The 20,626-nt window shown below is 43.9% G+C and overlaps 1 protein-coding gene across 1 annotated transcript in view; it reads left to right on the top strand.

Annotated features, from left to right (window-relative positions):
* Window positions 1–20,626, top strand: part of PDZD2 (PDZ domain containing 2) — a gene marked incomplete at its 5' end in the record, with an annotated part of 204,392 nt that overhangs the window by 158,362 nt on the left and 25,404 nt on the right. The window contains 3 exons of the mRNA XM_081320244.1: window positions 4,626–4,743; window positions 14,913–15,045; window positions 18,817–18,898. Of these exons, the coding sequence (XP_081176370.1) occupies window positions 4,626–4,743; window positions 14,913–15,045; window positions 18,817–18,898 (333 nt within the window). The remainder of the gene's footprint in view (window positions 1–4,625; window positions 4,744–14,912; window positions 15,046–18,816; window positions 18,899–20,626) is intronic.

Below are 20,626 nucleotides of genomic sequence, written 5' to 3'. Positions count from 1 at the left end.
TGCTCGGCGTGATCGTTGTGGGTCGCCCGATCTTTCACACCGTCTAGATCGGGCTCGGGCCGTATTCCCGATAGCAAAGCAGGGGACTTTCTCGGGGGAGGCTTGGTCACTGACGCCCGCTGACGCTTCTTCGGGCAAGAAGCAGCCAAATGTCCAGGGTCCCCACAGTAAAAACACAACCCCTCCGATCGTCGTCTGTCCATTTCCGTCACCGATAGACGGGACCTGGCGGCACCCAGCTCCATTGGCTCCTCCCTCTGGACTGGGGGCTCACGCACAACAGGGGCGGCAGGGGTCTGTGGGGTGGCACGGCGACTCTTACGCTGCTGCAGCCGGGCATCGATCCGCAGACAAAGATGGATCAGCCCATTCAGGTCTGAGGGAATGTCCACGCGGGCCAGCTCATCCAACATCTCCTCTGTCAAGCCATCCTGAAAGGCATCCACGAGCGCAGCCTCATTCCAGGCGGAATCCTGGCTAAGCAGCCGGAAATCGCTGATATAGGCCTGTAGGGGGCGCTGACCCTGCCTCAAAGCTTTCAGACGTCGGGTGGCGGTCTGCGCCTTAATCGGGTCCTCGTACATGAGGCGCATATGGTCACAAAACCCCCCAAAGTTATCCAACAAAGGGCTAGGCTGTGCCAACAGAGGCGTGCCCCAACGAGCTGCATCTCCCGACAGAAGGCTCAACACGAATCCCACCTTATCTCGGTCAGTGGGGAAATCAGCTGCTCTCACGCTGATATAAAGCTGGCATTGTCCCAGGAAGGCAGGAAACAGTTCTGGTTTACCAGCAAATTTATCCGGCATAGCTAACTGACATTTCCTCCTGGGTGGGGGGGCAGCATGTACCTGAGCCTGCAGTTGTGCCACCTGAGTGGCCAGCAAGGTGAGTTGCTGGTTGAGCTGGGCATTCTCGGCAAGAAGCTGCTCCATCGTAGTATTAAGGGGTGGGTGGCTGAAAGCAAACTGTTCTGAACCAGCCCTCTTCTCGCAACCCCTAATTAAGAGAAGAGTCTGGAAAGCGTCCAAGGCTAAAAGGCTTCTGCCAAGATTTAATTACGCAGTTAACAAAAACACAAGAGCTTGTCTTCTCAAGCGGAAAAGTTGCTTTCAGCAACCAGCCCCTCCCCAAACACTTCTTTTATAGAGAGCTCAGGGCGTGGTCTCCCTGTGCCTCCTCCCGAGGAGTCCCATAGTCTTTCTTTGTTTGTCCCTGCTCGTCTGCCTCCTGCGTCGGGCGTCCTTGAACAGGGCCAGCTGTGGGTCATCATCCTCCGCACTCTCGGGCTCACACAGCTGAGAAGAGGTCCCCGGCTGAGGACTCTGCAAAGCCTCCAAATCATCATCAGCCGGTTCGTTTCCCTCCTCCCCCACATCTGAGTCCTCCGATACATCGGACCCGGCTGTCGGACCCACAGGCTGGCCCTGAGTCACAACACCCGGCAAGACTGAGTGGCTTTGCATATCTTCATCCCGGGTCTATTCGGACATTCCACCTCTTGCTATGGGGGGTGAACTATTACCCCCCGTAGATAGGGCTCGCAACTTGGGAGTCCTCCTAGATTCACGGCTCACCTTGGAAGACCATATAGGAGCTGTGACTAGGGGGGCTTTCGCCCAGGTTCGCCTGGTGCGCCAGTTGCGGCCCTATCTTAGCCGGGATGATTTATGCACGGTCACTCATGCGCTCGTGTCCTCTCGTCTGGACTACTGCAACGCTCTCTACATGGGGCTGCCCTTGAGGACCACCCGGAAGCTCCAACTGGTACAGAATGCAGCCGCGAGAGTTGTGTTGGGAGTCTCCCGATACTCCCACGTTACACCTTTGCTCCGTGAGCTGCATTGGTTGCCAGTTGCCTTCCGGGTGAGATTCAAGGTACTGGTAATGGTGTTCAAAGCCCTTCATGCCATGGGGCCGGAGTACCTTAGGGAACATCTGCTGCCGGCATCAAGCTCCCTGCGCCCTGTGCGTTCCCACAGAGAGGGCCTCCTCAGGGTGCCACCGATCAGAGAATGTCGATTGGTGGCGCCCAGGGGGAGATCCTTCTCTGTGGGCGCTCCGGAGCTGTGGAATCAGTTGCCGGTAGAGCTCCGGATGGCGCCCGATCTTCGCTCCTTTCGTCGCGATCTCAAGACGTTTTTGTTTGTACAAGCCGGCCTAGCCTGATGGGGATTGGTGGGGTTTTTATTTTTTTTGTACTCTTAATTTTATTTTTGGGGTTTTATTATTGTATTAATTGTTTTAACTTGGGCAATTATTTAATCTCTTTTTAATGTTTGTACTTTGTATTTGACTTTTGCCCTGTGAACCGCCCTGAGTCCTCAGGGAGAAGGGCGGTATATAAATATTATTAAATTAAATTATTAAATTAAATTAATGTTTACCACTGAAAATTCGACCTGTGATGTCATTCCTGAGGTGGAAGCCCTAAATATGTAAAGTGAGGTCTTCAAACTTGGCAACTTTAAGACTTGTGGAGTCTAAGTCCCAGAATTCTTCAGCCCGCCCTGGCTGGCTGAGGGATTCTGGGAGTTGAACTCCACAAGTCTTAAAGTCTTAAAGTTGCCAAGTTTGAAGACCCCCGATGTAAAGTCTCCTTCAAGTTGTACTTGATGCTTTGGGATTTTATGGACAGTTTTACTATACTATAGTGTTATAGATGTGACTTGCCTTTGCTTTTTTCAGGATGTTTTTTTTTCTAATTTCCTTAGGTTTTCTTGAGGGCTGTAATCCAAGGATTAACCATTTCCAGCCCAGCTTAGTTTTTTAGGAACTATCTAGCCATGGAATCAATTGCCACTGAAGTTGAAACAATCCTATCATTAGAGTTGAAAAAGGTGCCTAGACTGGAGCATATTTATTTAAAAAGGCACAGGTGTCCCTGAGTTTTCCTGGTAGGGTTCCAGGAGTGGTTTGCCTCCTGGGAATTTTTATTTTGACTTCCCAGGATAGCCCAGAAAAGATGAACCATGGCTGAAGCCATATTTTATTTCCTCAGCGTTTTTGATGTTTTTTTTTATTTAACTAGATGTTTGTTTATTTCTCCTTGTAAATCTGGAATCGTTAGGGAAATAGGTGACATACACGTTTAAAGATTTTGATGAATAAAAAGCACCAGAGATGTAACAGAGAGTGGGAGGACAGGGACAGGAAAAGTATCCTCTTACAGCTACTTTCTTGGATCAACTGGATTTCAACCCTCTTCCATCCCTGGAAGCCGAAAAGGCCAACAATCTACAGGTAGTCCTCAACTTACAACAGTTCGTTTAGCGACTGTTGGAAGTTGCAACGGCACTGAAAAAAGTGACTTATGACGATTTTTCACACTTACAACCATTGCAGAATCCCCACGGTCATGTGATCAAACTTCAGACGTTTGCCCACTGACTCATATTTCTAACAGTTGCAGTGTCCCAGGGTCTTGCGGCTTTATGGCAAGCAAAGTCAATGGGGAAGCCAGATTCACTTAACAACCAGGTCACTAACTTAGCAACTGCAGTGATTCACTTAACAACTCTGGCAAGAAAGGTCGTAAAATGGGGCAAAACTCACTTAACAATTGTCTCAGTAACCGAAATTTTGGACTCAATTGTGGTCATAAGTCAAGGACTACTTGTATTCATTTTTATGACAAATTACCTCAAATAATCTTGATGGGGTAACTAAGAGAGGCAGGAAAGGTGCTTGCTTCCACTAAAATGAGGTGCCTGCTCCTTAAAATCATTTCAGAATTGCTTCAATACCTTCTCAGATTTAGAATAATTTTATGGTATTTATCTTGCTTGGAGTTTCCTATCTCATAATTGATTTTCAACCTGTTCCCTTCTTCTCTCCCACCCCCTCGCACCCCAATCCTTCCCATGGGCTCCATTGTCTTTCAAACGGCATTAACCGAATGGTTATATTTTAATAATGTTGTGATGGTGCTCTGCTTAAAAACAATGGAAAGAACAAATCAGATTAATAAACAAGCTTTGAGTAGAAAATCAGGTTAAATCTGTTTTAAATTTATCATGCGTAATCTTTGCCAGCTTTTGCAAAGAATTTTCACTGGAAGAATTTACAGTTAGACCCTGGAAAGATATTTCATCATGATTTCGAGCCTGAGAACAAGAAGGGTACATTTCATATAGGGAATAAACAAGGAAAGTATTTGTAATGGCTTCTTCTATTACATTTGGCTCTTGGGCATAAGCACATTTGGGGTGGAAAGATGTCAAGAGTTACCACAGAATCAAATGTTTCTGTGTCTCACTTCCTATCAGCTTTTATCAATCTGTCTTAATTTGAGGGATGAGGGGGAAGAGTCGAAGCCAAACGAAGAAAATGCAGCAACTGAGAGGAGCATAGTCTTCTCTTTGCTTTAAAGTCATCCTTAAAATCCTTAGTAGAAGGCAGAAACTTCTCCTAATCCACTCTGACTTATTGCAGTGGATGACTAGGAACTGGTTCAAAGGCTCTTAGTAGCCATTTCAAGATCTATAGATACCACGTCCCGTCTTTCAAATACTTTTATAGTTTCCTATGAGGAACAATTCTTAAGAAGTACATTTATGCCTTGTGGCTGTTCCAGTGAATGTTTAAGTTAAATTATTCTCAACTTTGTTTTCATTTCATCACAGAACCTGGGGTTGGCCTGGGCATTGGTGCTTGCTGCCTCACCTTGGAAAACAGCCTTCCTGGTATATATATTCACAGCTTGGCTCCAGGATCTGTGGCTAAAATGGATGGAAGATTAAGGTTAGTCCTGAACTGTTTTCTTAAAGAAGGCTTTCTCCCACTGCAACGTTCATTCAGCTCCACCCAGTTCCGCAAGATTCTGAGTAGCTTACGACAGGAAAAGCAGAGAACGGTAAAGCACCAGGAAGAAATGTCATATAGCATATATGTCCAGAAGAAAGCAGATATTTCATTAGATAAAACTCGGTAGGCATCTGGATGTTGTTTTCAGTGCAATGAAAAATGCCCATTTGGACACCTGCATTTGGACACCTGAACACTTGAATCCCGCCCCTGCCCCCCCCCTCTCATCCCACCTGTGCTGCCGTGGCACCAATGGCAGATACCAGAGCAATAGCCAGCAAAGCAGAACTTGCTCCCATTAACTAATAGATTATTCTGAGTGAAAGCCCCCATCCCTCCTGCTGTAATAGGATCAATAGGTAGGGTAGCCTCTCTCATATGCCTAGGAGCACAACACGATCTTCTCCAAACCTATTGGATGCCGCTTCCTTTTTTAAAACTCTTATCTGGCAAGGTATAGAGACTAAGGAAGATAGTCAGGAGATATACAAGAACCGTTACCTAAACAAAAGGAGCTGAAACATAGTTTAAATTGGTGAACTAATGGTTAAGATGCTGGGCTTATTGACCGGAAGGTTGGCAGTTTGAGACCCAAGCACCGCATGGCAGAGTGAAGACCCATTCTTGCCCACCTAGCAATTTGAAAGCATGAAAACACAATTAGATAGGTACCACTTTGGTGGAAAAGTAACAGTGTTCTGTGAGTTTCGGCATATAAACATGCTGGCTACATGACCACAGAAGCGTCTTGGACAGTGCTGGCTCCTTGGGCTAGGAAAAGGAGATAAATACTGCCCCCTAGAGTCAGACACGACTGGACAGGGAAAACCTTTACCTTTACTATGAAGGTATGATTTGGAAGTATTTCAGGCAGATGTCTCCCTAATTCACTGAACTATAAGACGGAGGAGGAGATACAGCACAACTGTATTTCCCTGAGTTAATTTCCTCATCTGGTCTATCTGTGGGGCTATCAAAGTGGTAGGAAGGGCTTGTTGTCAGATTCCTATTATGCTCAAAAAAACCACCCCAAACCCAGTTGTATGTTTCTGAACCCTTAGGAAATGCACTTCTTATACAGTAGTTTGTGGCAATCCAAGACACTGTGTGCTTGGCTATGACTGTGGTCTAATAGCAGTTCTGGATATCTCTAGATATTTCGTACTTTTTTCTTTATGGTTTGTTTTGTGTCACATTAAAGGCACAAGATGGCCAAAATGTCGCTGGGAGCCTAGTGGCATATACATTTAATTATTATTTCAGGTAGTTCTTGCTTGACAGTGCTTATTGGGACTGGAAATTCAGTTGGAAAACAATAGTCAGAAGTAGTCAGACTATGCCACTTGGCGGCATCACTTCTGGCAGTGCTGGTTGCCTTGCCATTAAGCAAAGACCGTTAGGACCTCACGTGACCATGACTTAATTTAATTTAATTTAATTTAATATTTGCATTTGTATACCGCCCTTTCCCTGAGGACTCAGGGCGGTTTACAGGGAATTAAAAATCAAAACATACAAAAGTTAAAACCAATTAAAAAGCATTAAATTCACCCTGTACATTAAAACCCCAGTTAAAATTTTCTCCTCAGCCTGGGCCCGAGAGCTCAAAGAGCCAGGTCTTCAGGCCCCGGCGGAATGATCGGAGGTCGGGGGCAGTCCTCAACTCTACCGGCAGCTGGTTCCAGAGGGCAGGCGCTCCCACTGAGAAGGCCCTATCCCTGGGTGTCACCCGCCGGCAATCTCTCACCGGCGGAACCCTGAGCAGACCCTCCCTGTGAGAGCGCACTGGGCGAAGGGCGTTTGATGCCGGCAGCAGGTGTTCCCTCAAATAACCCGGACCCAGGCCATGTAGGGCTTTATAGGTGATAACCAGCACCTTGAATTTCACCCGGAGGGCAACCGGAAGCCAATGCAGCTCGCGGAGTAGAGGTGTTACATGGGAGTATCGGGAGACCCCCATTACAACTCGCGCGGCCGCATTCTGCACCAGTTGAAGCCTCCGAGTGGTCTTCAAGGGCAGCCCCATGTAGAGAGCGTTACAGTAGTCCAAACGGGAGGTCACAAGCGCATGAGTGACTGTGCGTAGGGCGTCTCGGTCCAGATAGGGACGCAACTGGCGCACCAGGCGAACCTGTGCAAAAGCCCCCCTGGTCACGGCTCCTATGTGATCTTCAAAATTGAGCCGTGAATCCAGGAGGACGCCCAAGTTGCGAGCCCTATCAACGGGGGGTAACACCTCACCCCCCATCGTTAAAGGTGGAATAACTTGGTTAACCCGAGACGCCGATATGCACAGCCACTCAGTCTTGGCGGGATTGAGACGAAGCCTGTTTCTCCCCATCCAGACCTGAACCGCCTCCAGGCACCGGGACATCACGGAGAGGGCATCACTGGGTTGGTTCGGGGTGGAAAGAAAAAGTTGGGTATCATCAGCGTACTGGTGATACCCCACCCCAAAACCACGAATGATCTCGCCCAGCGGCTTCATGTAGATGTTGAACAGGAGGGGCGAGAGAACCGACCCCTGAGGGACTCCACAAATGAGAGACCTCGGGGCGGATCTCTGCCCTCCTGTCAACACCGACTGCGAGCGGCCCTGGAGGTAGGAGGAGAACCACCGTAGGACGGTGCCTCCCACTCCCAACCCCCTGAGACGCCGCAGCAGGATACCATGGTCGATGGTATCGAAGGCCGCTGAGAGATCTAATAGGACCAGGACAGAGGAGCAACCCCTGTCCCTAGCCCTCCAGAGATCATTCACCAGCGCGACCAATGCCGTCTCCGTGCTGTGTCCGGGCCTGAAGCCCGATTGGTACGGGTCCAGATAATCAGTTTCCTCCAGGAACAGAGGGAGCTGATGCGCCACCACACTCTCAACAACCTTCGCCAGGAAGCGAAGGTTGGAGACTGGACGATAGTTGTTTAAAACAGCCGGGTCCAAAGCAGGCTTCTTGAGGAGGGGTCTCACCACCGCCTCCTTCAAGGCGGCAGGGAAGACACCCTCCTTCAAAGAAGCAGTTATTACTGCATGGAACCAGCCTCGTGTTCCCTCCCGAGCCGCATAAGCTAGCCAGGAGGGGCACGGATCCAACAAACAGGTGGTGGAGCTCAGTCTCCCCATGATCCTGTCCACATCATCAGGGGAAACAGGGTCGAACTCAGTCCAGATAACGTGCTCAAGACCGCCTGATTCCTCCACATCAGACTCTGCCCAGTCAGAGTCCAAGCCGGTCCGGATCCGAGCGATTTTGTCCGTCAGATGATGACTAAACTCCTCGGCTCGTCCCTGCAAGGGATCCTCCCTCACCTCCTGGTTAAGGAGGGAGCGAGTCACCCTAAACAGGGCGGCCGGGCGATTATCTGCGGACGCGATAAGGGCGGCAAAGTAGTTAGACTTCGCCGTCCTTATCGCCGCAAGATAAGACCTTATGAAGGTTCTTAACTGCAATCGGTCGGATTCGGATCGGCTGGATCTCCAACCGCTCTCTAGACCTCGTCTCCGACGCTTCATCTCCCGGAGCTCCACAGAGAACCATGGAGCCCAACGGGATCTGCGCCGAGTCAGAGGTCGCATGGGTACAACACAGTCGAGTGCCCTGGTGGCAGCCGTTTCCCAGGCCTCCACCAGAGCATCGACTGGGCTGTGGGTAAGGGTGATAGGTATCGGCCCAAGCGCCCTCTGGAACCGGTCCGGGTCCATTAGGCGCCTGGGGCGGAACCACCTGGTCGGTTCCGCCGCCCAGCGGCGGGGGATGGCATGACGGAAAACCAGCCTCAGGAGGTGATGATCTGACCAAGACAGAGGGGTGATGGACGGAGAACCCCCTCCCAGATCATCCAACCACTGTCCAGACAGGAACACCAGGTCGAGAGTATGATCCCCCTCGTGAGTAGGGCCCTCAATAACCTGGGTCAGGCCCATGGCTGTCATGGAAGCCATGAACTCCCGAGCTAACTCCGACGACCCCCCCAGTGATGGCAGGTTGAAGTCACCCAGGACAATAAGCCTGGGGAACTCCACCGCCAACCCTGAGAGGGTGTCGAGCAGCTCAGGCAGGGCTGTTGCCACACAGCTGGGCGCCAGGTATGTGAGCAACAAGCCCAACTGAACCCGAGGACCACATCTCAAGAGGAGGGATTCACTCCCGGCCATCTGGACAATGGTGGCCTCCCGGGGACACAAAGTCTCCCGAATAACCACTGCCACCCCACCACCCCTGCCCTGAGCCCGTGGCTGGTGCAGCACCCGGAAACCTGGCGGGCATAACTCGGTGAGAGGCACCCCTCCCTCCGAACCCAACCAAGTTTCCGTGATGCACGCTAGATCCGCACATTCCTCCTCGATCAGATCACGGATGAGGGGAGCTTTGTTAACTACGGATCTAGCGTTAAAATAGACCAACCTGAGCTCAGGGGCCTGATCACCCTCATCCCCGGGTAGGAGGGTGCTAACCGGAGGGTCGGAGCGCGCCACCGCTCGGAGATAGCGGGGGCGCGATCCCAGATGTTGATATGGCCCTCCGCGCAAACACCTGCTGCCATACCCTATCGCCGTGGGGATTCGATGCCCCACCCCCACATTCCCAGCGCCAGCAGCCACCTCCCCCGACCCCGTCCCGTCGGGACCTCTAACAGGTCCAGACTGAGTGCCGGTTACAAATTCCTTCCCCACCCTCCCCTTCCTCCCCCTCCCTAACCTCTTAAAATAACCGGCTAAGAATCTTATCAGGGGCCTCTTAGCGCGTCTTAACTCGAGGCCCCTGTCCAAGCCCAACCACCTCTCGGAGTCCCAAAGCTTGGACCCGTCATTAAGGGGAGTATGGAAACAGGCGACAGGTCGCGCCCATGAGGCAGGAACCGCCCTAAGGGCATACAAGTCCGCTTCGGAATAACGATAGATCATATTGCGCTCGAATAGTCTCTCAGGGCCGATGTTGCAAATATATCCAGAGGATCGCTCGTTGATGGTACATAGATGGAGAAAGAAAAAGTCCAGTGGGCGTATCTCTCAATCTGCAAAGCCAAAGCCATCTCAGCTCTCACCTGAGATGGAAATCCAAAAGACAACCTCAGCCGTCCTCTCACTCCGGCTGAGGCATCTGACTGGAGCAGAGATAGAAAAAGGGGATCCTGAGCCAGGCCCACCCCAACTGGTCTCTCACACCAGTGAGGTGGACGCTGACCGGTCCAAAACCGTCCTCCCACCACGGTTCGGTCCCGTCCACATTGGACTATCAATAGGGAGATCTTAATTCCCATCAGGTACGGAGCCAGTCATAACGCCTGCCTGGCAACAAAAAGTAAAGGACAGGGAGGCCAGGCCTCTGTTGATCTTCACACCGCCAATCAGCGCCGTCAGTCAATGCCCGCATACTTGCATATTTCTGTCTGCTTCCTTGTTGCCTTGGCTTGTGGGAATCTGTAGGGCAAGTCGCTAATCATGGTCATGTGACTGTAGGATACTGTACCAGCTTTAATTGTGAGGACTGTTTTAACTACCATTTGTTCAGCACTGCCATAAATTTGAATGGTCACCGAATAAATGGTAATTAAATGAGGATTAGCTGTATTATTAACTTGAGAGAGACATTGGGAGCCACATCCAAAGTTTGGTAGACCTCTTTCTGATCTTTCTGACCACTGTTTCTATACCCCTAAATTAAACACTTGCATTATAACCCTACAAGTGGGTTGCCCAACTGCTGAAGGATTTTAGACTAGATATATATCACTTCAGAAGGGACGCGGTGGCTCACTGGGTTAGGACACTGAGCTTGTCGATCAGAAGGTCGGCAGTTTGGCGGGTCGAATCCCGAGTGCCACATAGCAGAGTGAGCGCCTGTTACTCGTCCCAGCTTCTGCCAACCTAGCAGTTCGAAAGCATGTAAAAATGCAAGTAGAAAAATAGGGACCACTACGTTGGGAAGGTAACAGCGTTCCATGCGCCTTTGGCATCTAGTCATGCCGGCCACATGACCACGGATGCCGGCTTTGAAACGGAGATGAGCATCGGCCCCTAGAGTTGGAAACGACTAGCACGCATGTGCGGGGGAACATTTACCTTTACCTTTTTATATCACTTCAGGTCAGATTCATTAATTTATGTCAGATTCATTTGTTTATTTTTGGGATTATAGATAATACCAGAATTTTTAAAAGCTGAGTTATGGCAGCTGGGGAAACCTTTTTGTGACCATCTAAAGTAGTAGTCCTGGACCTAAATGTTTCCAGATATTTGCATAATGCAAAAATATACAATGATTTTAATATTTTACAGACTATTCCTATTTTACAGACTATTCCTTTCAAATATATTGAGGCTGTTGACTTCTCTATTCCTTGTATTAAGAAGGAAATAGACATGACTTCTCACCATTCTTTTCTGTTTTGTAAATCTCCAAGTTGGATCTCTGAGTTTAGAGAATTCAGCATCAATAAACTCAATGAAGGAAAAAGGGAGAACCCAAATCATTGATACAGTTTGTTGTTATTGTCAAACTCATTTCCAGGCTCCTATCAGGAAAAATGCTCAGATACCTTAGCATAATGATTATGATACGAATAAAGTGATCCTAAGAGACTATAATGGAAATAACAGCTATCCAGCCACAAATATGCAGATAATCATCTGTACAACTCAAAATCCCTTTTGAAGGGACTACATTTTCAGGGTCTTCCAGACTAGTGATGGAATCCCAAATAAGCATTTGTGTAGTTAAAATTCCATAACTATTCCCACCAACTTGACTTTGGATGATGGTGGTTGGAAAGAATTTATAATATATTCAATTGTACCTACATCCACTTTTCTTCAACAATATCAAGTTATTTTCATTCTCATAGCCTTTTTGTGAGAAGATAGGAAGAGAAATAGTGATTCATCCAGGCTTATTATAGTAAGCCTTACAGCTGACTGAGGTATGAATTCGACTATTTGCAATCCTTGCGCAACATTCAATATTATCTCTAGTTAATAATTTACATTTTAGTCTGTATCTATACTTAATCTGTCCTTCCTGTATAAGAGGAATATGGATTGGAGTGGAAAGGTTTTGCTACATTTTTATGGAAGCTAGACCAAAGTATATAAAAATGACAGATTTTATCATACAGTGTGTGTAAAGTTCTGCATTGAATATTCATTTAACTAACTCAAAAACAATTTGGAACGGGGAAAGATGATGAGATATGGAAGTGCTGTAGTCAGAAAACAGTCTAACTCATTTATGCTGGTCTCCTACTAATCTGCAAGGAAAACGATGCCTGCTTAAAATTGCAGAGTTGCAGACTAATCAGGATCAGCTGTTTCATGCTACATGACCTTTACTGGTTTAGAGTAAGGCAATTCAATTCAATCTTTATTACAGTCACACACCAGCACATAGACTAAAACAATATTTTCTAAACTTGGTTGTAACATGTTTTTTTCCTCATATAAAAATCCTAACAATCCCTTGCATTATTTGCAGCATGGATGTGGTAGGTTAGTCCCTCAGATTCCCTTGAGCAGAGGATTTATTTATTTACTTATTTATCTAATTAAATTTTTATACCGCCCTATTCCCGAAGGACTCAGGGCGGTTTACAGGGCAACATAAAATACAATATAAAAATAGTATAAAATTAAAATAGATTAAATTAATTAAGCCCAACAATTAAAACAATATTAAAAGCTAAAACCCCTTCAGTCCAGGCCTGATAGATCAAAAAACCAGGTTTTCAGGTCCCGGCGAAATGAACGGAGATCGGGGGCAGTCCGAAGTTCCACCGGTAAATCATTCCAAAGGGCAGGCGTGCCCACAGAGAATGCCCTCCCCTTGGGGATCACCCGCCGGCACTCCCTAAGGATCCCTAAGCCACTTTCCCAAAATGTCTATTGCATTTTCCCACACTCTTGGGGAGACGCTACTCAGTACAGGTAGTCCCTTGACTTATGACCACAATCAAACCCAAAATTTCTGTTACCAAGCAAGGCAGTTTTTAAGTGAGTTGCGCCCCCATTTTATGACCTTTCTTGCCACAGTTGTTAAGCGGATCACTGCAGTTAAGTGAATCCTGAAGTCGTTAAGCGAACCTGGCTTGACTTGGCTTGTTGGAAGCCGTTTTTCTTCTTCCGTCTCTTGATCAAACTTTAAACTGCCAAAAATGAAGCCACCTTTTTGGCTTTGTCATTGGCCCAAAATACATCATTACCAGTACATGTGTCTCGTACTAGCCGATATACCAGCAGATGGGCCAGACTCTGTGTCACTCTCTACATTCACATAGCGTGTTGTTATCCACTAAAAAGCCTCCACTTGAGCATATTGGTTTTACCTCAGAAGCCCTCTAGGAAAGTTGCAAATGGTGATCACATGACCCAGGGACAGTGCAACCATCAGAAATACGCGCCAGTTGCCAGGCGGCTGAATTTTGACCACATGAGCACGGTGATGCTGCAACAGTCATAAGTGCGAAAAACAGTAATGAGTCACTTTTTTCAGGGCTGTTGTAACGTCAAACTGGCATTAAATAAATGGTTGTAAGTTGAGGACTACAGTACCTGTATGATCTTAATGGGAGGGAAGTAGAATCTAGTTTCTTCCTGTTTTACTCACAAAGAGATAGTGGCAAATATTATCTCCTTCTTTTAGTAACATAGCCAAGCAGGGTAAAATGTTTTGAAAAATGAAAGTGCTGATTCTGTAGTGGAATTCAAGTCTCTCATTATCTACACAGAGGCTGAGAAATTAAATAGAATTAAAAGAGAACTGAAGGAGAAAGGTAAAACTAATTTAGAAGAGGGAGCTGGTTACATAGACACAAACAAAACAAGATCCTAACAGCTCAGATCAGCCCATGAAGCAGAGTTAAATCTATTTCACAACTGGAAAAGTAATTTCACAGCTCCACTGATTCCTAGCTAGGTATGAAATTTTTAGAGTTTCAACTCTGGTTTTAAAGGATTTGGGGTTGTAGCTTAGCGGGCTTTTAGAAAAGCCCACCTGAGAGGGAATTCTTCTGCTTCTGATTAGATCTTCAGAATTTGGTTTCTTTTTTAACATTGACTGAATCAGCAGAGATGGCAAAACTAAGCAGTTTGATTAGAGACAATGGACTAGACAATATGTATATGTATATATAATGATTAGACATTTGATTATTAAATAAAGATCTCCTCATCTAGAACTTCATTTATATGTAATCTTGTTTAATAAGGATGGGAGAGCTTTAAACTATATGTAGACCTGTTATGTAAGGGAAAAAGAATGTATTAGGTATTACTATTATCATCATCATCATCATCACAGTCAGCCAGATGTTCAGACTGGGTTTGGCATTTTTGTCTGCCTATCGAGTCCTTACCAAGGACCTGGGATAGGCAGATGTGGATGTTTGATGGTGTTACAGATTTTTTATTGTTGTTGTTGTTGTTGTTGTTGTTGTTGTTGTTATTATTATTATTATTATTATTATTATTATTATTATTATTGTCATCATCATCATCATCATTCGCTCATTCCGCCGGGACCTGAAGACCTGGCTCTTTGAGCTTTCTGGCCTGGACTGAGAGTATTAACTGGGGTTTTAATTGTATTCTAATTGGGGTTTTTATGCCAAGGTTAATGTAATTATTTTAATTGTTTTTAATTTTTGTAATTTGCTGTATTGTTTTTAAAAACCTTGTGAACCGCCCTGAGTCCTACGGGAGAAGGGCGGTATATAAGTCTAATAAAATAAAATAAATAAAAAATAAAATAAATCATCATCTTTTTAGCATTCAGCGGGGTGGATTTTTTTATGGTTGATATTAAACTTATTTGATATTTGGAATATTTTTCCCTTTTTTGTACACATTTTTGTTGTTAGTGTTGAATGTCTATTTTTCTGTTTTGCATTTTATTCTTGTTGATAAAACACTACACACACACACACACACACACACACACACACACACAGTTTCTTTTCTCCTCCCAGATTTTATGTTGGTGAGTACTATAAATTGGATTTATAGTCAAGCTATAAATGTTTTCTATCTGAACTTTTTGTGGTTAGAGGTCTCCCTCTACCCTACTTCCTGTCTGTGAAATGACACCATTGAAGTTGATGTCTGTCTGTTTCTTTAGCCGTGGTGATCAGATCCTGGAAGCAGATTCGGTCAGTTTGCGTCACGCAGCGCTGAGTGAAGCTTATGCCATCTTAAGTGAATGTGGACCAGGCCCTGTCAGCCTTATCGTTAGCCGACATCCTAACCCAAAGGTATGAAACAGAATGGAAGATATTCAGTTTTCCTCTGCAGCACTTCCCCACGAGCCTTGCACAGTGGCTTTACATGTAAAAAAGTATATGAGTACAAAAAGTATATGAGTACAAAAAGACAACCCTCTTAACACTCTGCTAGCATGGCCAAAACCCACAGAGGCTAGAGTTGTGATAACTGACATCCAAGACATCTAGAAAACCTGGGTTAATATATTTTAATTTTTCTTCACAATCTAGAAATAAACGTATTAGATATTTTCAGACCCTAAGCTACCTGATCACTGTAAAATCTCAGGGAGTAACTACTATACCTTGTTTTATACTTTTTAACATTTTTGCTCTTCTTTGTCGTGTACATAGCTTACAACACTCATTTTATGATTTATTCTGGTCCCCTAAGGCAGAAGAAGGCAATTTATATGCTCTCCATGTAACTAGGACTAAGACTTCCACAGTCCATTGCTATCCCCTGCATTAATATATATCAAAGAGCCTTTTCTGTATTTGTACTTGTATATTTATATTCTTATATAAAATCCTACTTACTGTATAAGATTTCTCTGGGTCAAAAGTTACAGTTTCTACAGCCAGGTTCACACAAAACTCTAAACCATAATCTATGAACCTGCCTATCATGGTTATTATAGTCTGTCATTTTCCAAAGATTGCAGAAAACATATGTGGCTTGTTCAGCAAAATTTGTATTTAAAAAATTCTGATTTAGTATCATGTGTGAATTCAGTTGTAAAGCATATAGTTTGTCCATTAATTCAGTACAAAGCGGGGGGGGAATGCCTCTCTCCACCCTTGTATATGGCTCATTCTGTTCAAGGATTTGCATCCTTTGATACATAAAGATACATAAAGCTATTTTTTCTTAGAAGATCATAAGAAAAAAGCGCATATTTAAAAAACACAGTGCGAATGGGTACCTAGGTTCTTCTTCATTCCTTTAAAGAAATTTTCAAAGGAAATTCATATCAGGTTGATTTCCAAAGCGTATTCTGCTAATAAGCAAAGATTTGAATGTTTTTGTCCAATATTTTTTAGAGATTACTTTTTACTACTTTGCATTTTGTTATTGTTCTAGTTTCTATATATAAAATTCTATCTCTTCATTGTTCCTTTATTAAATTTAGAGTGTTGCTCTTACCCCCATTTTCTATTTCATTTTATAGGCAATTTTATGGGCACAAACTGCATATATATATATATATATATATACATATATATATATATATATATATGTGTGTGTGTGTGTGTGTGTGTTTGTGTAATTTTTTTTTTGCTAACAATTTACACAAATATGAGCTGTCACTGCTGTGACTACTGCCTGTTGATGGCCTTGGGTTAGGCTGAAACAGGAAATAAGATTTGTCCCATGTTTGGGGCCTAGCAAGGTAATCTAAATACTTAACAAACATTTAACTTATATATATATATATTATTAAATTTAGAGTGTTGTTCTTACCCCCATTTTCTATTTCATTTTATAGGCAATTTTATGGGCACAAACTGCATATATATATATATATATATATATATATATATATATATATATTTGTTTTCTGAGGTTTTCGCGGGTGTTTGTATGTGGATCTTTGGTCATTCGTCGAAACGTTGCTCCTACACCTTTAGTTCTACGCGGGGAAAAACCCGAATGACCAAAGATCCATATATATATATATATATTCCATCAGACATAATTGTTTTTGTTCCCAAATTACCTGGTATTCTCTATTTGAAAGTATTTCCAATACCAGTGCCACAGCTAACATTTTTCTTTCTTTGTTTTTTGAGTAAATGTGGCTCTGAAAGCTGATTTAAGCTACTAAGTTTGCTTTGGAATGTATACAGTTCCTTTCTGTTATAGCAGTGTGCCTTGAGTTTTGAGTTACACCAAAGTCAAACAAAAAGGATTGGTTCTACATATACAACCCTTTCCTTTGCAGCCCCCACCTATAAATCGAAATGATGATGATGATGATTTCTTGGAGGCTAAACTATCCCACATCCATTTTTTTTAAATAGCTGGGTAAGGAAAAGGAAACTATAACAACAAATTTGCAGATAAATTCAATTAGAATTCCATAGAATTGGAAGATATGTTAGAAATCCACTAGCCTAATTCTTTTCTTAGTGCATAATCGATTAGAATATCTCTAATAATGAACAATCCAGGCTGTGTAGCTTCATACCCTTATTGGCTCATGAATCTCAGTGGAACCATTTTCCTCCAAAAGTTGTAGATGCTCCAACACTGGAAGTCTGAAATGGTACAGGGTTTCTTGCCAGAGCAGGAGGTTAGACTAGATGACCTCCAAAGTCCCTTCCAACTCTACTGTTACTTCCAGCAAAGGAGAACTCACTGCTTCATGGGCCAGTCTATTCTATTGGCAGCTCACAGAGCCAGAAAATTCCCCTTAACATATATCCTTTCCTTGTAATTTTAACCTATTGGGTCAAGTTTTGCCTTCTGGAAAATTCAACATTATCCATTTTCTTCTCTTTGCAAACTTTCAGATATTTGAAGACTAGTGGAGTCTGCAAGTGAGGGTAAAATGACAAAAGCAGTGTTGCACCATTGTGATGCAAGCTCCTCCCCTTTCGTACATGCATTGTGGTATCGTATTCTCCTACAACTCAGCCTCAGATTCTGCAGTTCCATCCTCAATCATCTTTTCTGTGGGTTGTATACCTCCCGATTCTTTAGCCATTCTTCACAGTCTTTCCCTTTAAAGAATACACAATTCTACTACAGTTTTAAGAAGTTCCGCATTATGCAGATGTGCTTGTGCTCATCTACTGGGAATGTACTTCCTCTCCTTCCTCCTCAAGGCTCCAGACCTACTAACTCCCTAGAGAAGATCTGGGGAGGGAGAAAGCAAGGGGCTGAAGGAGAAAGATCCATCAGCAGCATCTGTTTTGATGACAATCTTTGTGCATCTTAGCAGACACAATACACGAAAAGATATGTGATGGTTTTGGGGAGATGGTTGGGGGCATTGCATGGAGTCATATTTTGATGCTGGGGAGCTACAGCAAAATAAAAGCATTATATCCAGGAAAAGTCCAACATATTACACTTAAATTTCTACATGTAAAAAGCTGTAAATACTGTACTGGTAAAACTTGGACCTCTGCTGCACTCTCAGCTATGCAAATTTAGAAAATGGCACAGGAATAAAAGAACTGGTACATACCACAATTTGTACATCATTATTCAAATGGATGCCATAATTAGATCCAACGCACAGAACATGTAGACAATAACAACAAACAAGGATCATTGTTTAATTTGATGATGTACCATCAAGTTAGTGTCTAGTCTTAACAGCCATATGGAGACATTCTTTATGTCTATCAGTGGTGCAGCCATCCCACTGTAATGGAAAAACAAAGGCCATACAATTAATAGCATCAAATGGGTAAATGGTTTACAGAACTAATTGTTCTCAGAGCTGTTACATGTTTGAAAGTCCCTAAGCCAAGATGTTCTTTGGTGGATTCATTTTTGTCTTCTAGTTCAGAGGGGTTTTTTTTTGGCTCCTAATGCCACTCCATGCGATACTAAAAATGTGATTAGTTGGAGGCTTTACTTCAAAATCACAAAAAAGAAAAGAAAAGAAATCTATGTTACACAGCCTAAACCAGCACTTTCAAGATTTCTATTTTCCATATTAAAAGAATGTACATGTACTTTGAAGTAATATATTTTGCTGTTTCCTGAATATACCTTTAGATCCTTTTTTTTCAATTTAATAATAGGTTTCTGAACAGGAGATGGATGAAGCCATAACACGAACCACCCACAGAGAAAACAAGGACGTCTCTTCTCCTCATTCCTCAGGTATGCATCTGTTTCTAAAATTGCATCAGATTTGGCTCTTGTTTCACAGTATAGATTACATCCCTAGAAAGTTTGTTCTGCGCACATTTTGTGCAAAGGAAAGTTACATTTTATTTCCAATTAATCGGACAAATAAGCAGAAGTATCTGCTGGGGAAGTAAAAAAAAATCAAGATGGCGGCCATAGCTATGCTGGAATGGACCTTGGTGGTCTCCATCCCAGACAAATGGCTGTCCAGTCTTTTCTTGAAGACTTCCAGCAATGGAGCACCCACAATTCCAGGAGGCAAACTGTTCCATTGAAGCTATTTCTTTTACTTCTCTCACAGAGAAAGAAAGACACACACACACACACACACCAAAAAAGAAAATTTTCAGGGATCAGTTGTAACTGTAACTGCAGCTTCTGGATCTGTTAAATTCTACCTTAGCACAACAGCTTGTAAGATTGGCTCTTATTTACTTTTAATTCTCTTGTTAGGCAGGTGGTTGTTTTAGAAATCTAACGACCACCTTTTCCATATGTTATCATATTATAACCAATCTTTGCTGAAAAGATGAATTGAATTATTAGTCCACACATGTTTAGTGCCAACTTTTTTCATCAAACTGCAGTGGAATAAAACATAAAACAATTCACATATCAGTATTCAGCAAGGGATGAAGAACTAATTGAGGGTTATATAACTCTGTCCAGGCTGCGAGTTGTCCTTTAACTGATGAGGCAGTGAATAGGGGCAGAACTAAATCTGATTTAACTGACATTAAATACGGCTACTAATTCAGGAAGGTTTCTTTATAACATATTTTCTGTCCCTACTTTTTCTTTATTCCCATGCTTGTCAATTGTGAGGTTTATGGATCTTTTATTTCTTTTGCATATATTTGAACTTTTCTTTGGCTGATGAGGATAACAAAATAAAAAATAAATAAATCCAGTTAACATGAAAATGCCACCTGGCTTCAATAGATTCCCCTTTTAGTCACATTAAAAATGAAAAATTGTCACATGAAGATCAGCGATTGATTGTGGAGGCAGCATGTAACCCTGACATTTTAGATTGAGCATCCCTGCACTAGGGTAACACTCCTATTTGCTAATACTGGGGTCTTCAAACTTGGCCCTTTTATGACTTGTGGACTTCAACTCCCAGAATTCCTCAGCCAGGCCCACTGGCTGAGGAATTCTGGGAGTTGAAGTCCATAAGTCATAGAAGGGCCAAGTTTGAAGACCCCTGAAAATCCAGTCATGGTGGACCAAAGTCTCCCTAAACTAGATTGGCTCAAAATGACTCATGGTGCTGCTATTGTTGCTGCTTCTGAGTGTAGAGCAAAAAGGAATTTTCCTCCAAACCTAACAGAAAAGATATTATTTTCTTTTCATTGTGCTGCACAGTTGAGAAGCTTGCTCAGTTTGGACTCGTCAAAGAGCAATTCACTGGTATAGCAACAGAGCTGGCTGGCTGAACATAGCTGAAGTTCTCCAGTTTTTCATGGCCAATATTGCCTCTTTCTGTTCTTACTGCCAAGGGGGAAAAAATGTGGTCAGTGCAGCAATAGGAAATGGAGGAAAGGAATGCCTCAATCTGTCTTTAGCTCTGGCTTCCCTTTGTTCTGCGCTGTTGGCTTTGTTGCTGGTGGCTGTCCTGGAGGAGAAAACTTCCTTGGCTAGCCAGCATCATCAGACTCTAGACTCTTTGGAGGAACTGATCCAACCCAGAAATCCTCT

The sequence above is a fragment of the Vipera berus genome (assembly GCF_964194415.1).
Source record: "Vipera berus genome assembly, chromosome: 2".
Lineage (NCBI taxonomy): Eukaryota > Metazoa > Chordata > Lepidosauria > Squamata > Viperidae > Vipera > Vipera berus.
The sequence above is the reverse complement of the archived record's forward strand: the minus strand, read 5'-3'. Positions and strand labels throughout refer to the sequence as shown.